The sequence below is a fragment of the Misgurnus anguillicaudatus genome, chromosome 16 (genome assembly GCF_027580225.2).
Source record: "Misgurnus anguillicaudatus chromosome 16, ASM2758022v2, whole genome shotgun sequence".
Taxonomy (NCBI): Eukaryota; Metazoa; Chordata; class Actinopteri; order Cypriniformes; family Cobitidae; genus Misgurnus; species Misgurnus anguillicaudatus.
This window is the reverse complement of record NC_073352.2, coordinates 27,707,196-27,721,600: the sequence shown is the minus strand read 5'-3', so window position 1 is coordinate 27,721,600 and position 14,405 is coordinate 27,707,196. Positions and strand designations below refer to the sequence as shown.

General features: G+C 37.2%; 1 protein-coding gene across 2 annotated transcripts; it reads left to right on the top strand.

Moving 5' to 3' along the window:
• The first annotated feature begins 2,556 nt into the window (after nucleotides 1-2,556).
• stx18 (syntaxin 18) lies at nucleotides 2,557-13,975 on the top strand. 2 transcript variants are annotated; one of them, XM_055177628.2, is made up of 11 exons: nucleotides 2,557-2,748; nucleotides 8,736-8,803; nucleotides 10,013-10,128; nucleotides 10,243-10,320; nucleotides 10,708-10,774; nucleotides 11,639-11,703; nucleotides 11,813-11,895; nucleotides 13,045-13,103; nucleotides 13,318-13,387; nucleotides 13,463-13,543; nucleotides 13,692-13,975. In XM_055177628.2, exons 1-11 carry the CDS (start codon nucleotides 2,608-2,610, stop codon nucleotides 13,782-13,784), a joined length of 921 nt encoding a protein of 306 aa, XP_055033603.1. In that variant the 5' UTR covers nucleotides 2,557-2,607; the 3' UTR covers nucleotides 13,785-13,975. The 2 variants fall into 2 exon arrangements, with proteins under 2 accessions (XP_055033603.1, XP_055033604.1); XM_055177629.2 differs by lacking the exon at nucleotides 2,557-2,748 and adding an exon at nucleotides 7,474-8,023.
• The last annotated feature ends 430 nt before the right edge of the window (nucleotides 13,976-14,405 follow it).

The window sequence follows — 14,405 nt, the reverse complement described above, 5'->3', positions numbered from 1 at the left end:
ACCTGCAAAACATAACGTCAATTAGAACGTCTGCCTAAACGCTAGCATTTAGCATTAACTAGCATATAGCGCTAACTCAGCAGTCATAACTTTGTTTTTAGTATTGTAACAACATTGTAATTAATTTAAAGCTCACACATGCTGTTTCTGCATTTCTGATGTTAATCTGGAGTACCTATAGAGTAGTATTACATCCTTTACATCTCCGAAGAGTCTTTAGTTGAATCCAATTTATAAAAGAAAGATTAGCTTTATTGAGTCTTTCCGATAACGTACCAAAAAATGAAGGAGGAGTTACTACCGCGGGAGGAGCGAGTATGAGTCATGCAACACTATACAACACTGTTTAACTTATATGATTCACTACATGTTCGTGTCATTTATATAATATGCACGCGCTTATTTCCAACATAAGACAGAAGTCTTACCGCATGCAACTCATGACCCGGTTGGGACTGGCTTTTTTCTCCTTACATCCAAAAACACACTTCTTCTTTCGTGCCATTGTTGAGTTTTAAAATTAAACAAAGCTGTGTCGCGTGATGTGATGTTTGCAAGTTCTAGCGTCTCCCGCTGATTGACAGGTGGGTGGGGATTTTCTGGGGGAAGTGCCCATAAAAATAAGTGATACGTATAGAAACCCCTGAAATGTCAGCTGGACCTGTAATCGAAAAAAACTTTCTGAAACTTGTACAAACCCTGGCGAAGTGCATTCGGCACAGAAATACTTTGTAACACGCCAAACTGCTTTTTTGACACGTTGCCTACGTTTAGCATGAGGGAACAACTCTACAACTGTGCGTTAATAAGTCAGAATGCATGAAATACCATTGAGCCACCCCTTTAATGTTGGGGCATACATCTTGACTTTAATGTCACAGTTGGTGTTATGTTGAGAATGGCCTGTTTTCCCACACTCATGCATGCATGAGGTTTACATAAGAAGGAGGAAACAATCATGTTTGAGGCTCACAATGTCATTACCATGTACACAACTCTTATTATTCATCTATGCCTAGATAAATACAGTTTTACATTCCACAGCACCTTTAAATATGTCATTATTAAGTTGAAATCTACTCAGTTGTGAATTAAAGTGAAAAGGTCCTTTAATAAAAGTACTTCAGTACTGTAAATAAACAGCAGTCTGTGGGTTAAACCCCAGTGCACTTATGCTCCAAAGGAACTTTTCATAACCTGGGGTTAAAAGTAGCGTAAGCCCAAATGGAAAAATACAAATGAATGTTAAAATGAAACATTTACACACTCACATACATATACACCAGCATGACTCAGAAACATTCTCCATAAAACCAGTAACTCTGTTACGCTGTAGTCCAGCGAGAAAACAGAAATCGTTTATGGTGGACATTACAGAAAAGTATGTGGGTGATGTATATGGATGTATGATGGCGTCACAGAGGGGCGATTCAGAGGCCGATTGGAGGGCAGTAAAGTCTTACTTCAGTATCACTAAGGGCGACGTCTCTACGGCTATTAGTTGTGTTTATTGAGAGTGACACACTGATGATGAAAGACATCAAAGCCTTGAATGCCACATTATAGAGGAATGTCAGAGGAAACCATGCAAGAAATCAAAGTTTGTATAAGGGTTAATTAGAGCTCAGATCCAGTTTCACTGAAAGGGCCGTTTGCTCTGAAATACAGCAACGGTTGCCAGAATTGAGCTGGGAACAAACTCGATGTTCGGTTACAAGTTTTAATGTCACAGTAACACACAAAATTTCCCTAATTTTATTCTTAACAGTTATATGTTGATGACAGCTGTAAATGACAATTCAAGAACTGTGAATTTGTTCTGCGAGTCCCGCTGCTTTTGGTTTGAGTCATTTTGGCTTAAAATTTCGTACAGTTCCAACAAACCTGCAGTTTAAATCTCACAGCTGCATGCGTGTCACATGCATTTTCCTTGCGTGTATCTTTCAATTTGTTTGGTCATGCTTTAAAGCATTTGAGCATTTTTAGACCAAATAACATTTTTTCAGTTGCAAGACTTTTGCAAAACAGTGCAGACCACCATCCACTTTATTGCAAAGCAGCTCACATTTTTCTGCTTAACATCTGTGCTCACAAAGACAAAAGATTATGTGGTATTAGATTAAAAGCTGTAATGTTTTTAGGACACTGACATCATTTGTGTAAAACGTGCCATGATGATAATGAAGCTTTTTGGTTTCAGTTTTCAAATCACTCCCTCCTGGAGGTCTCAGGACGAACACATTTGAATTGTGTTTCCTTTATGAGTTAAGAGTTTCCAGTCATGTTAGTTCATATCTCATAGTTTATCCACTGTAATTACAGCAATGAAAGATGTCACCAAGTATTTCCATGGCACTGAGGTGAAGCCTATGAAAGGACCTTCTCTTCTGCTGCAGTGCATGATGGGAAGGGCGTTGTTCTCCTCAGCACTAATGTTAGACAGGATTTGGCAGCGCACACAAACAGGAAATGAGAAAACACACTTGCTGCTTTATTAAAGCTGCTCCTTATATGTTTAAAACTTTTATGTACTTCCAACGTTGCGTAACCACGGTAACGAGCGTGTCCGTCGCAGGTATGTGATGTCAGAGCGGCGACGTGTCAGTCATGGCCGCTGATATTACATTATTATTCAAAGCGAGCGTTAAAACGGTGAAAACGCGCAATAAAGCGCTCGGACTGACGGAGACGAGCAGCGCGAAGAGACCGCGACAGAGAAACACGTTCAGCTCTAAAGCTAAAGAAGTGGTGAGACGATTTGTTTTCACTTCAGACTCTATTCACTGTAGTTTTAGTAGGCTGTCATCGTATTTTACCTCACAGACACGAGATCGATGAGATCAAGTTTTGTTTTACGTTTAAAAACAGTGTCTGCGACCGAATAACTATTTACATGTGTAGATATAGTGTTCAGATCATTGTGTCATTACTGTGTTTGATAGTCCATCAGTGTTTGTGTTCTGTGGGATCGAACCCATGACCTTTGTGCTGACAATTAAGCATTCATTCTTTCATTCATTCATTTCTTTACATCTCTGTGTTTGAATGCATCCCATTTTAGCCTAAAAGTCTATGTTGCATGGCTCCCCACTATCAGAATACTTAAAAATCTGTAATGTCTGATTTATATTGAATTATTATTGTTAACTTCAGATGTCCATGTTTCTTATTTCATGTCAGCCACTTGCACATCTCTGCTGTTTATTGCCAGACATTTGGTGTCATAAGGTGTTTGTTAGATATCACATGCGTATTGACATGATAACTACAGAAATAACTGTGTGAGATGTGTATACTTCAGCGCATAGCTTAAAATGAAACTCACAAACGTAAACCTTAGTAGGTGATTTCTATGCAAAGCTTTTAATCATGTTTCTGCATATAGGGTTATGTCTTTTAATATTTAATTGAAGAATATGCTCTGCAACATCTCAATATTATAGATCTAGGAGCGGTTCTCTTTTAAAGATTTGTTTTAAGTGTCTACTAGATCTCTCTCATAGCTCAGATACAGCGATAAAAGAGAAGAGCAGCAGCCAGGAGACGAAGTAATGATAGTAAAAAATTAGCAGAGTTTATTGAATAATCTTAGTTGTGTTTCTATGCTCAGTGAGTCTGACCTTCAACAGGTGTTATTATTCTATTCTATTATATTATAGCTTCACGGTGTAACTGTGACTTTATTAAAAACATTTAGATATAGACAATTGAAAACAGCATAATATTTTATCTTTCTTCTTTATGCGCCATTCCAGCATCTATGGCTATATTCATATATTAAGTTTATTTAGTTAATCCAGACAAAGGTTGGAGGAGGGACAATGTGGGAGGAAACTGGAGTACCCGGCGTAAACCCACACTGAAACGGGGAGAACCAATATAAGATTAAATAAAAGTACTGAAAAAATAGAATAAAATCATATGTAGAATTAATTGAATATATAACAACTGATAAATATATTAAAGTTCCACACAAATAACAAGTATAAGACCGTGTGAAATACAACACAGAGTTTTATTATACCAGTCAAAATTCTGGAAAAAAAATTATTGTAATGTCTTAAAGGGGTGTTTTCCCAGACAGGGCTTATCCCAGACTAAATGCATGTTTGAGCTGTCTTCATTTAAAAAAATCTTGCACTGACATGAACACATATCAGTGTTATTGTTTTGCACACCAGTGTTGGTTTTTTGTAAGTCATGTTTGTAAAAACTCCTTAAATGTCCTAATATAACTAAGTCTTAAATCTAAACCCTGTTTGGGAAACCGCCCCAAAATCTTTTAATCTGAAGGTATATGTTTAAATTATTTTTGTAGACCAAATTATAGTTGGGACAAACCTGTTCATATCTTTCCTTAAAAAAATAACATTTTATTATTGCTCTTTGTTTAAAATCGATGGCATGTACTAAATATTAAAGAGAAAGCATTTAATGAGAGCCCAGAATAAATGTGAATAAATTGTTTAAAATGCATCACGCTCAGCTTCATGCAAAAAAAGATGATAACATCAGTTTTAATGTATTTTGGATGCTTTTAGGCACAAAATAATTCCTGTAGTTACTTTTTTATACCACGGGCCTGTTGAATGCTTTATTCTGATTGGCTGAGAAATGTACCATGGGTCGAACACCTATGTAAACTGCACACCTAACCTTTTAAATGTCTTAAAAATAGGCACCAGAGCAATGTTTTTGGTAACCGTGGTATATGAGGAATAATTGACCCCAGTTCTTTGAATTGTTTGAAAATAATGCACACCCAAGGTGTAAAGGCACTCCACTTCGCGTTGTACCACATTACCACCTTGGGTGTGCATTATTTTCAAATAATTAAACCGCCCATTGTCAATTATTTTTTACATATTTTATATAGTTTTGATTTGTTTTAATTATATTTGGAAAAAATTGATAACAAAGAATGTGTTTCCAAACTTTTAAACGGTACTGTACTCTCGAGCCAGAGTTTCAGTCATCTCTCTGATAATACCATACGCACACATGGATCACTGAGATGGTTGGTGATTATTTAAATGAATAATTATAATTCTGAATGAAAATTCTTGAATAAAATACAATAATTCTGTTAGCTGAAATGATGCTGTAAATGATAATGTATCAGGCGAAACACGGACACAGCGCAGAACTGGAGCGCAGGTATATTGTGTATGCGGTGCTTTGGTTCCCATTGTTTGTTGCGCACACATTTTGCGACAAGACTTTTTTGAGGCTGTAACAGTTTGTGGGCTGTACTAGTATTACTCTTGTACAGTACAATAAAAACCTTTTTGTTGTGGATGGATACAATCTGATATGTTTGATCTCAGCAACCCTGTTTTGATTCTGTAAACATGCAGCAATAACATGTTCATTCAGCTTTTAAGTGTTTCTCTTAGAAAGTCGATCCGCTGGAGGCTGTGATTAGAGGTGGAAGATCAAAACAAAGTCAATATTAAATTAGTTCACCAGTACCAGCGCAGAGACTGGGACTCAGGTCCTAATGCCCAGCAGATGTTCCCTCTTCCCCACCACGCTTCATGAGACAGATAGAAAATGAAGAAGGAAAATAAACAATGTCAAATGTGTCTGGATGCTTTCTGCCCCAGGCTAAGAGAGCGCTGGAGAATTTGATGGACTAATGGAAACTGAGTCAGTCACGGGCCCGGAGCACAGCGTCTGTCTGATGTCTGTAAAGTTAAACTCTCAGCAGTGTCGAAAGTTCTGCCATCGCTGCAGATAGGGTTGCAAAATTTAGGAATTTTCAAGGCTGGAAACTTTCCATGGGAATATATGGAAATATATATTAGTATCAGGATTCTTAAAAATTGGTATTACCTTGCATGCATGTCTGCTTATGAACAAAGAAAATTTTTATTTATGTTTGTCTATGATATAGTATAAACATTTCCAAATAATTCCCATAAATTCCTGTAAATAATCATTAAGTTTCCAAATTGGAATTTTTCTGAAATTCCACAGATTAAGTTCCCATGGAAAGTTTCTGGTGGGTGGGAGAACAATTTCTGTTGTGGCAGGTGTGCTTTATTTGTTTTTTATCCGCAACAGCTTAGCTGCATCCAAAACCGCCTACTTCCATACTTTTTAGTAGGCGGGTAGTATGTCTGAAGTCATAGTATTCAAAAAATAGTAAGCAGAAATTACCCAGATTTACTGATTTACCTACTACCCGCAAGATCCTGAAGTGTTAATTCGATGGACATTCCAGTTAGGCCCTGTCCCAAATGGCACACTCCGGACTTGTGGACCTCCTCAGAGTCCACACTTTGATGACATCATGTAGTGCAGACCCTAGGGACCCTTAACGGAAATAGGAAGAGAAGTTGCCCATCAGTGTGAACTCCTCCCTTCCGTCGTCTGATTGGTGTGATTTCTCTTTCGCAAGGACTTCTGGGTTTGTAGAGTGCGCAAAGCCTGCTGCAGTGCGGGCTTCGCTGAAGACCGCATCAAGTGTTCAAAGGGGGCGCTGATGAGCACACTTCGGAGCGTAAAAATTACAGATGGGACACCCTACGGACTCGTAGACTAAGCGAGCACATGCAATTTAAGACCACGAGACCGAAAGTCCACATGAAGTGCGCCATTTGGGACAGGGCCTTACTTGTTTCTGTGATGACGTATGTCACGTGATGTATCAACATGATGGATTAAGTACATCCGTATTCATTTATACTATCCACACTCATACCTACTGTTTTAACGGTCGATGAGTAGGTTACCTCATCTAATTCATACCTACTGTCACAGTATGCGATTTTATACGCAAGTCTTTATTTGCGTTGTTTTCTCATTAAAGTAGTACACACAATACACGCGCAAGTATGAACCTAGCATCCTCAGATAAACCAAGCATCTAAACACAACAAGATTGTAATCACGACTTCAGAAGTTGAAATCATCAAATTTCCGATAGCATGTGAAGAAAGCTAAAGTCTCAAACAAATTTGTATCATCTGCTAAACAGACCTTTGGTGTGTGCAGGTCTGTCTTCCTCAAGACCAAAACTGTTCAAGAAGTCTGACAGATGTAACATTTTCTTGGCAACCAAAAGTTCTTCTCATCTTAAAATTTCATTCATTGAGTATATTTTATCTCATGTTTATGACATCACTAAGTTTCATTGCAGGAATTGTGCACCAAAGTCCAGGAACAAATGAACTTGTACAGAATGTATTCTTCACACGTGTTTTACATAAGAAACGCGTTCTGTGGATCACAACAACGCAAACGTGTTTGTGAAGAAATGGAGCTCCTGTAGTCTTTAGGTCAAATTTTTCTGTCATGCTAATCAAACATCCATATGCGTTTATTTAGTTCTGGAGAACAACTGCTCAATTTGATTCTCTGCAGTCTGCAATGACGACGAGGCGTTCAGGTGAAATTATTACCTGATGTATGACGATAGACAGCGCATGCGCTTTAAACCCCACGCAATAATGATGTTTAGAGACGCGTTTCCATGTTGCATTTGTGTTGTTTGCTTCAATCAGCTCAGAGTGGATTTTCTGAAAACTCTTTTGTAAACAGTGAATCGCTTTAATCAGCTCTGCAAATTTAACACAAACCCTTTGCCCTTTAAGGGTAAATTCTTTAAACGACGACAACAACGAGTGAATAAGCGAATTGTAAACACATTTGATTTGGATAGTTTTTCAGATGAATCATTCACAGTGGCCGCGAGCGATTCGTTCTTCTCTGTTCATCTCTTAAGTTTTGTTCGGTTTGTCTGTTTATGTTCAGTTGAACGACTACATTCACCTTTAATACTTGAGCTGCAAAAGCACTGTCCGAGTGTTGGCTCATAAAGAGAGTATTGTACCGCGGTAACCGCTTCTCTATTCAGCAGAAACTAAACCGGTCAGAAAAAACCTAAACTGACCCAAGCCCCGTAACTGATGATCACTATCGAGTTTCTATGGCGACGTTCTCGTAGAGAAGAAGAACAGACGCGTGATTTCTAAAACCAACTTGACACTGTGCGTGCACGCGCGCGTGTGTGTGTGAGGTAAACTAAGGGTCTCTGATGTTGAGATTAAATGCAGCCAGGCAGACTGTCTCCTTTAGCCTCAAACACACACACACTTGTGCTGTGCTCATTGTTTAGGTATTAATTGCTCTTTAGGGTCTTAAATTACCGAAGCAATTGATCCCTATGACCTCATACAAGGCCTGCAGCAGGACCACTGTGGGAAACACGCACATACGGACACACGGCTCGCTGCTGCCCTCTGCTGTTAAGAGAGATCATTGTGAATCTTATGGTTACTGAAAGTTGATTTGATACATTTTTTGTTTCATATTTCATTTATATTCAGAATTTATTTTTGTACATGCAGAATTATTCATTGTGAATTTAGATAAAAAGAAACGTGCAACACAATAAGGCACACTTTTTCCATTTATATTTTAATATATATGAATCGTATAGCCAGTTAAGTGAATTGTTACATAAATGATTGTACATACGGAGTACATTAAAAGGTGTGTGTGTGTGTGTGTGTGTGTGTGTGTGTGTGTGTGTGTGTGTATCACTATTAGGAAGGATGAGAATAACGAAATGAAAAGATACAGACCACCAATAACACAACCACTAAGTCACACCGATAAAATAATGATTTATTGTTATGATATCAATGTGATCTAATATCACATTGCTGATAATGTTATTCATCTTCATTGTTGTTCAGTGTTGATATGTTATTATTTTTCCACTGTAGATTTCTAACATTTCAAAGCTTAAGGATTTTCTGCTCCAGCACAGGAAGGATTATGTCAACGCAGGCAGGTAAGTCATTAAATTTACACTTTATTTAACATACATCTTAATGTTAAGTAGTAGGGTTGCATTACGATTAATCGCAACTAATCGTTTGCAGAATAAAAGTTTTTGTTTATATCATATATGTGTGTACTGTGTATAATAATTATGTTAAAATAAATACACACACATGCATGTATAATCTAAAGAAATAGATGTATATATTAAAGGGGATATTTCACAAGACTTTAAAAAAAAATTGGTGTCCCCAGAGTACATAAAACGTTTTAGCAAGCGTTTTAGTGAAGTTTAAGCTCAAAATACCATATAGATAATTTATTATAACATGTTAATATTGCCACTTTGTGGGTGTGTGCAATAATGTGCTGTTCTTGGGTGTGGCCCTTTAAAGGGGACATATCATGAAAATCTGACTTTTTCCATGTTTAAGTGCTATAATTGGGTCCCGGGGCCTTCTATCAACCCAGAAAATGTGATAAAGATCAACCCAGTAACTTAGTTTTGGTAAACCATTCACGCAAGCATGTGGAAAAATAGCTCATTGAAATTTGGCTACCCCTGTGATGTCATAAGGGAATAATACCACCCCTTAATCTGCACTATCCAACCACGACACTGTCATTTAGTGAAGATATCAGCTCATTTGCATTTTGAGGGACACACCCAAGGCGGCACATTTTTGCTCACACCTACAAAGTGGCAATTTTAACATGCTATAATAAATTATCACAAAGATTTATTTTGCATCTTAAAAAAGTCTTGTAAAAAGTCTATCCCCTTTAAATGCAAGTGAGCCGATGAAATGCAAACATTGATCACCATGATGGTGGTTGGTGGTTTGTTAAAAAAAAAGGTTGGTGGTTTGTTGAAATTGAAACCTAATTGTGCTGTCAATTATTTTCTCTCAAAACCCTAACTAGTACTGACTCCGTTTACTCTCTGCGGATAACTGTGTCTAAAAGCTTATTTAAGCTATAAACTAAATTAAACTGGTTTGACTTTTTAAATATAATCAATAGGTTATTACACTGTTCTTGTAACATTCAGAAGTTTTAATGTTTGGAATGATTATTTTTCTTTTATTAATATTGTTCTTATTATTGATGTTTCTTTGACAGATCGTGTTTGCAGATATGTTTTTTTATTTATGAACTTACAGTTAACAATATAAACAGTAACCAAGCGTTATAATGAGAGATGTTTGTGTGTTGACAGTTTAATGTCCTCAGATGTGTCTCGCATGACAGACGGCGAGAGAGATCAAATCGATCAAGATGCTCAAATCTTCATGAGAACCTGCGCAGACGCCATCAGCCAGCTGCGATCTGAGAGTATACATCACACACACATACATGCAGAGATAAGATATTTACAGATATTATGTCATCTAATCACTTAAACACAAATTCACGTTCTTTAAATTGTGTGTGTGTTGTTTTTTTTAGCGGATAGACAGGTGGTCTCATCGCAGGTGAAGGATCATCGTGCAGCTGTGCTGGATCTGATAGACGTTTATCTCAAAGGTGAACACACACACACACACGGTCCTGTTTACACCTGTTATCTGATTGCAGTTTTAACATTGAAACTTACTGACATATTAAATCATTCATTTTTACATAACACATACAATATTATAACATAACATGTTGATATTTGGCATGAGAAGGATGAGTCTGGTTCCTGTTGGTTTTAATGTGGAGTTGAATTATATATTTTTTGCATTTGCCTTTTACACTGATGTCTGATTTTCAAATCTAACAATAATTTAATGGTTTACATCTGATATGAGGATCCACTCCTGTGAGCTCTTGTGATCAGATTTTGAATGTCTGATTACATCATTACATCCAGAGTCACAGAGTCAGCAGAAATATATTGACTCTGTATATATATGTTTGTGTGTGCAGGGGTGTGTAAACTGTATTCTGAGCAGAGAGCAGTACGTGTGAAAAGAGTTGTGGACAAAAAGAGACTGTAAGTACATCAAGGACTGCAACTATCAATTTTAAAATTGAATTCAAAGGAACTAGCAAGTTTATTATATTAATTGCATTAATTTGTGATGACTTTCCAAGACAATGGAAATAAGAGATGTGATTGGTTTTCTGTCACTAGCTGTGTTTCCATTGCAAAACTTTAGCGTTATTTTTCATTATCCGTTAATATGCGACTGAAACTCTGGCAATAAGTCATTCCAAGCACCACGTCGACTGATGTTGGTAGGTTTACTAATATCACATCCACCGCACTAGGCATTATTTTAACCGTAGGAGACGTAAGAGTATTATCCAAACTTGAATGCCAAGGAAAGTCCCTTATACTTTTTATAGGAGCGGCAACTAATAGGGGTTTATTGGAGGTAATATAGTACCTTTTTTTGAATCAAAAGAGATGTAGGAGTGTTATCCAAACATTATTGGCAAGAAAAGCCTTTTATACCCTGGAGCAGACCCATATTGAGGTGTTTCTGGAAGGTTTTACAGCATCATCTTAAAATAATAATAATTACATTGCAGTTTTGCAAAAGTCACCTTTTCCAGATGTTTTTTTTTTACAATATATGGGAGTTATTGCGAAATTAACATGTTTCCATTGCCGTATTTTCAGTTCGTAATGTCAATTTGTGAATTTGAAGGGTAATGGAAAAGCAGCTACTGATTGGCTGGTACAAACAATGCCTCTCAGGCTCTTTGTCAAACAGGAGATATAATTTATGTGTTGCTGTTTTGTATTAAAAAGTACACAAGGTTTTCTTGAACAGTTTAAATGTTTTTGTAAGTTTTGAAGGGTCTGACCGGCCGCACATCTCATGTACTCGACTGTTTGATGTGTTTACAGGTCAAGACTAGAACCCGAGCTGCTCGGCAAAGAGAAAAAGCAAAGTGATGTGGAGGAGAGCAATGGTTAGATACGCGCACGCACACATGCATACACATGAATCTCCATCTATCACAGGTTCTGTATCACAAGTTTGTGTGTGTGTGTGTGTGTGCGCGCGTTTGTGTGTTGCAGAAAAGGCAGTCTCAGACGGTAATGTTGACCTTTGGGAGGACAGCAGAGTGGAGGACGACCTCTCACCAGAAGAAATACAGATGGTACACGCACACACAGTTTGTCTTTACATCCAGGGTTCCCACGGTTCATGAAATTCTGGAATATCATAGAATTTTAAAAGGTCTATTCCAGACACAGGGAAGACATATTTTTGTAGGCTTACCTGGAAGTTTGTGGGACTTTATTTTTTAAAAATAAAGGTTCTTTACAGGTTTTTCACAGCAATCCCATAAAACACAATTGTCAAATACAAGGACCGCTGCACATTTGAAACCCGCCCGCGGAATGATATACATTTTTTTATCGCTAAGCTTCTATTCAGAATGCGCAGCATTGCACTACAAGTCCCAGCAAGCACTGCGGAGGCGCTGTGCCCTAAACATCGAGTGACCTCAGAGTCTCTCACGATACAGCTGTGGTCCAGCACACTGTTAGAATTCCAGTGACAGTACAAACGGTTTCAGCAACATTAGCGTTCCTTATTATCAAAAACGTGTTAGTTCGCTAGTGGCCAGTCAGCCAGAAAAAGACAAAAAACAAATTTGGCCGCTGTTAATTGCTGCTACCCAAAATCTTCCTGGGTTCTCCAGGGTTAAAGATGTTTTACCATACAGTCTCTAGATCATGGAAATTCAGCTTTTTAATCATGAAAAAGTCATTTGACATCTGGTTTGAGTGGGAACCCTGTACATCTGATATCATGCACACGTCTCTACACTGCGAAAAATGACTTTCTTACTTAGTATTTTTGTCTTGTTTTCAGTAAAAATATCTAAAAATTCTTAAATTAAGATGTTTTTTCTTGATGAGCAAAATGACCTAAGAAAATTTTGCTTGTTTTAAGCACAAATTCACTTAAATTATATAGTTTTGGTCTAAAAACTAGACTTATTTTCTTAGGTCATTTTGCTCATTAAGAAAAAGCATCTTAATTTAAGAATTTTTAGATATTTCTCCTGAAAACAAGACAAAAATACTAAGAATTGTTTTTCTTGAAAATCATTTTTTGCAGCGTAGAGAGAATATTAAATTTAAGTGATTTTGTGCATAAAACAAGCAAAAACATATGCCAACGGGGTAAGCAAATGTTTCTTGAGTTTTTCTTGAATTTAGTGTTTGAGAAAAATGTTCAAGATTTTTTTGCTTACCCCGTTGGCAGATAAACATAACTGTGCATGTGTTTGGGTTAGTTTGAGCAGGAGAATCAGAGGCTGGTTGGGGAGATGAACAGTCTGTTAGATGAAGTCAGGTGAGATTACACACACACACACTTTTTTACATTGTTAAATTTTGATAATTTGTATGCAACATGCATTTATTAACACAAACTATACCATCAGCCCAGCTGATGCTTTTAATTGTCTACTGATGTAAACTGTTGAGTTATTTTCAGATAATGGACGTATATGAGGTAACTCTAGGACACAATACTGATCCATAATAATTGTTTGTGTGTGTTACAGGCACATTGAGGGAAAGGTTGTGGAAATCTCTCGTCTGCAGGAGATCTTCGCTGAGAAAGTCCTCCAGCAGGTCAGACATCATCACATACACTCAGTGAATCACTTAGAGCTGATATGAGATTTCACATGATCGGGTGTTTTGTAGGAGACTGAGATCGACAACATCCATCAGCTGGTTGTTGGTGCCACAGAAAATGTGAAGGAAGGAAATGAAGATATTAGAGAGGTAAGAATACATCTGAAACACTGCAGATATGCTTGTTTGTGTTTCTCCATAATATGATTATAATGTCTATATTAATAAATAGATTGGTACTTTATGATCCTCCAGGGAACTCTCAATAAGTCCTGTTCACATCTGTGTGTCTCTTTAGGCTATGAAAAACAACGCCGGCTTCCGTGTATGGATTATTTTCTTCCTGGTCATGTGCTCTTTCTCACTGTTGTTTCTCGATTGGTATGGCTAAAGGACCAATTTAGCTATTAAGCATGTGTGCGCTTGCGCTCAATCATGCATCTTTGTTATGAGATGTTCATGTTATTCAGACAGACTGCAGCTCCCTCTAGTGGAGCACAAAGTCTACAGCACATTAAAATATCAGTCATGAGTGTGAAACATGTACAGTTAAATCATATTCAATAAACACTCAATGAAGTACTTTTACTGTTTTTCTGCAGTGATTGTATAATATATCAAACACACACTGAATATAAACTTTCAATTAGCTGATATATTGATAGAAGTGACTGACAACCTTAAAGGGATAGTTCACCCAAAAATGAAAATTCTGTCATCTTTTACTCACTCTGATGTTGTTACAAACCTGTATACATTTCTTTGTTCTGGTGAACATGAAGGAAGATATTTTGAGGAATGTTTGTAAACAAACAGATCGTGAGCCCCATTCACTTCCATAGAAGGATAAAGAATACTGTTGAAGTGAATGGGGCTCATGAACGGTTTAGTTTTAAACATTCCTCTTCCTTTATGTTTATCAAAACAAGGAAATTAGTACAGGTTTGTATTCTTGTTTTTGGGTGAACTATCTCTTTAAACAATCTACAAAATTGTTTTATTATTTAACAAC

What these genes read in the sequence shown, in the direction of transcription:
- stx18 (XM_055177628.2), top strand. Translation starts at nt 2,608, where the DNA reads ATGGCCGCTGATATTACATTATTATTCAAAGCGAGCGTTAAAACGGTG. An exon ending in GCTCTAAAGCTAAAGAAGTG is followed by an intron (nt 2,749 to 8,735) that starts GTGAGACGATTT and finishes TTTCCACTGTAG; the next exon opens with ATTTCTAACATTTCAAAGCT. An exon ending in TGATGTGGAGGAGAGCAATG is followed by an intron (nt 11,704 to 11,812) that starts GTTAGATACGCG and finishes TGTGTGTTGCAG; the next exon opens with AAAAGGCAGTCTCAGACGGT.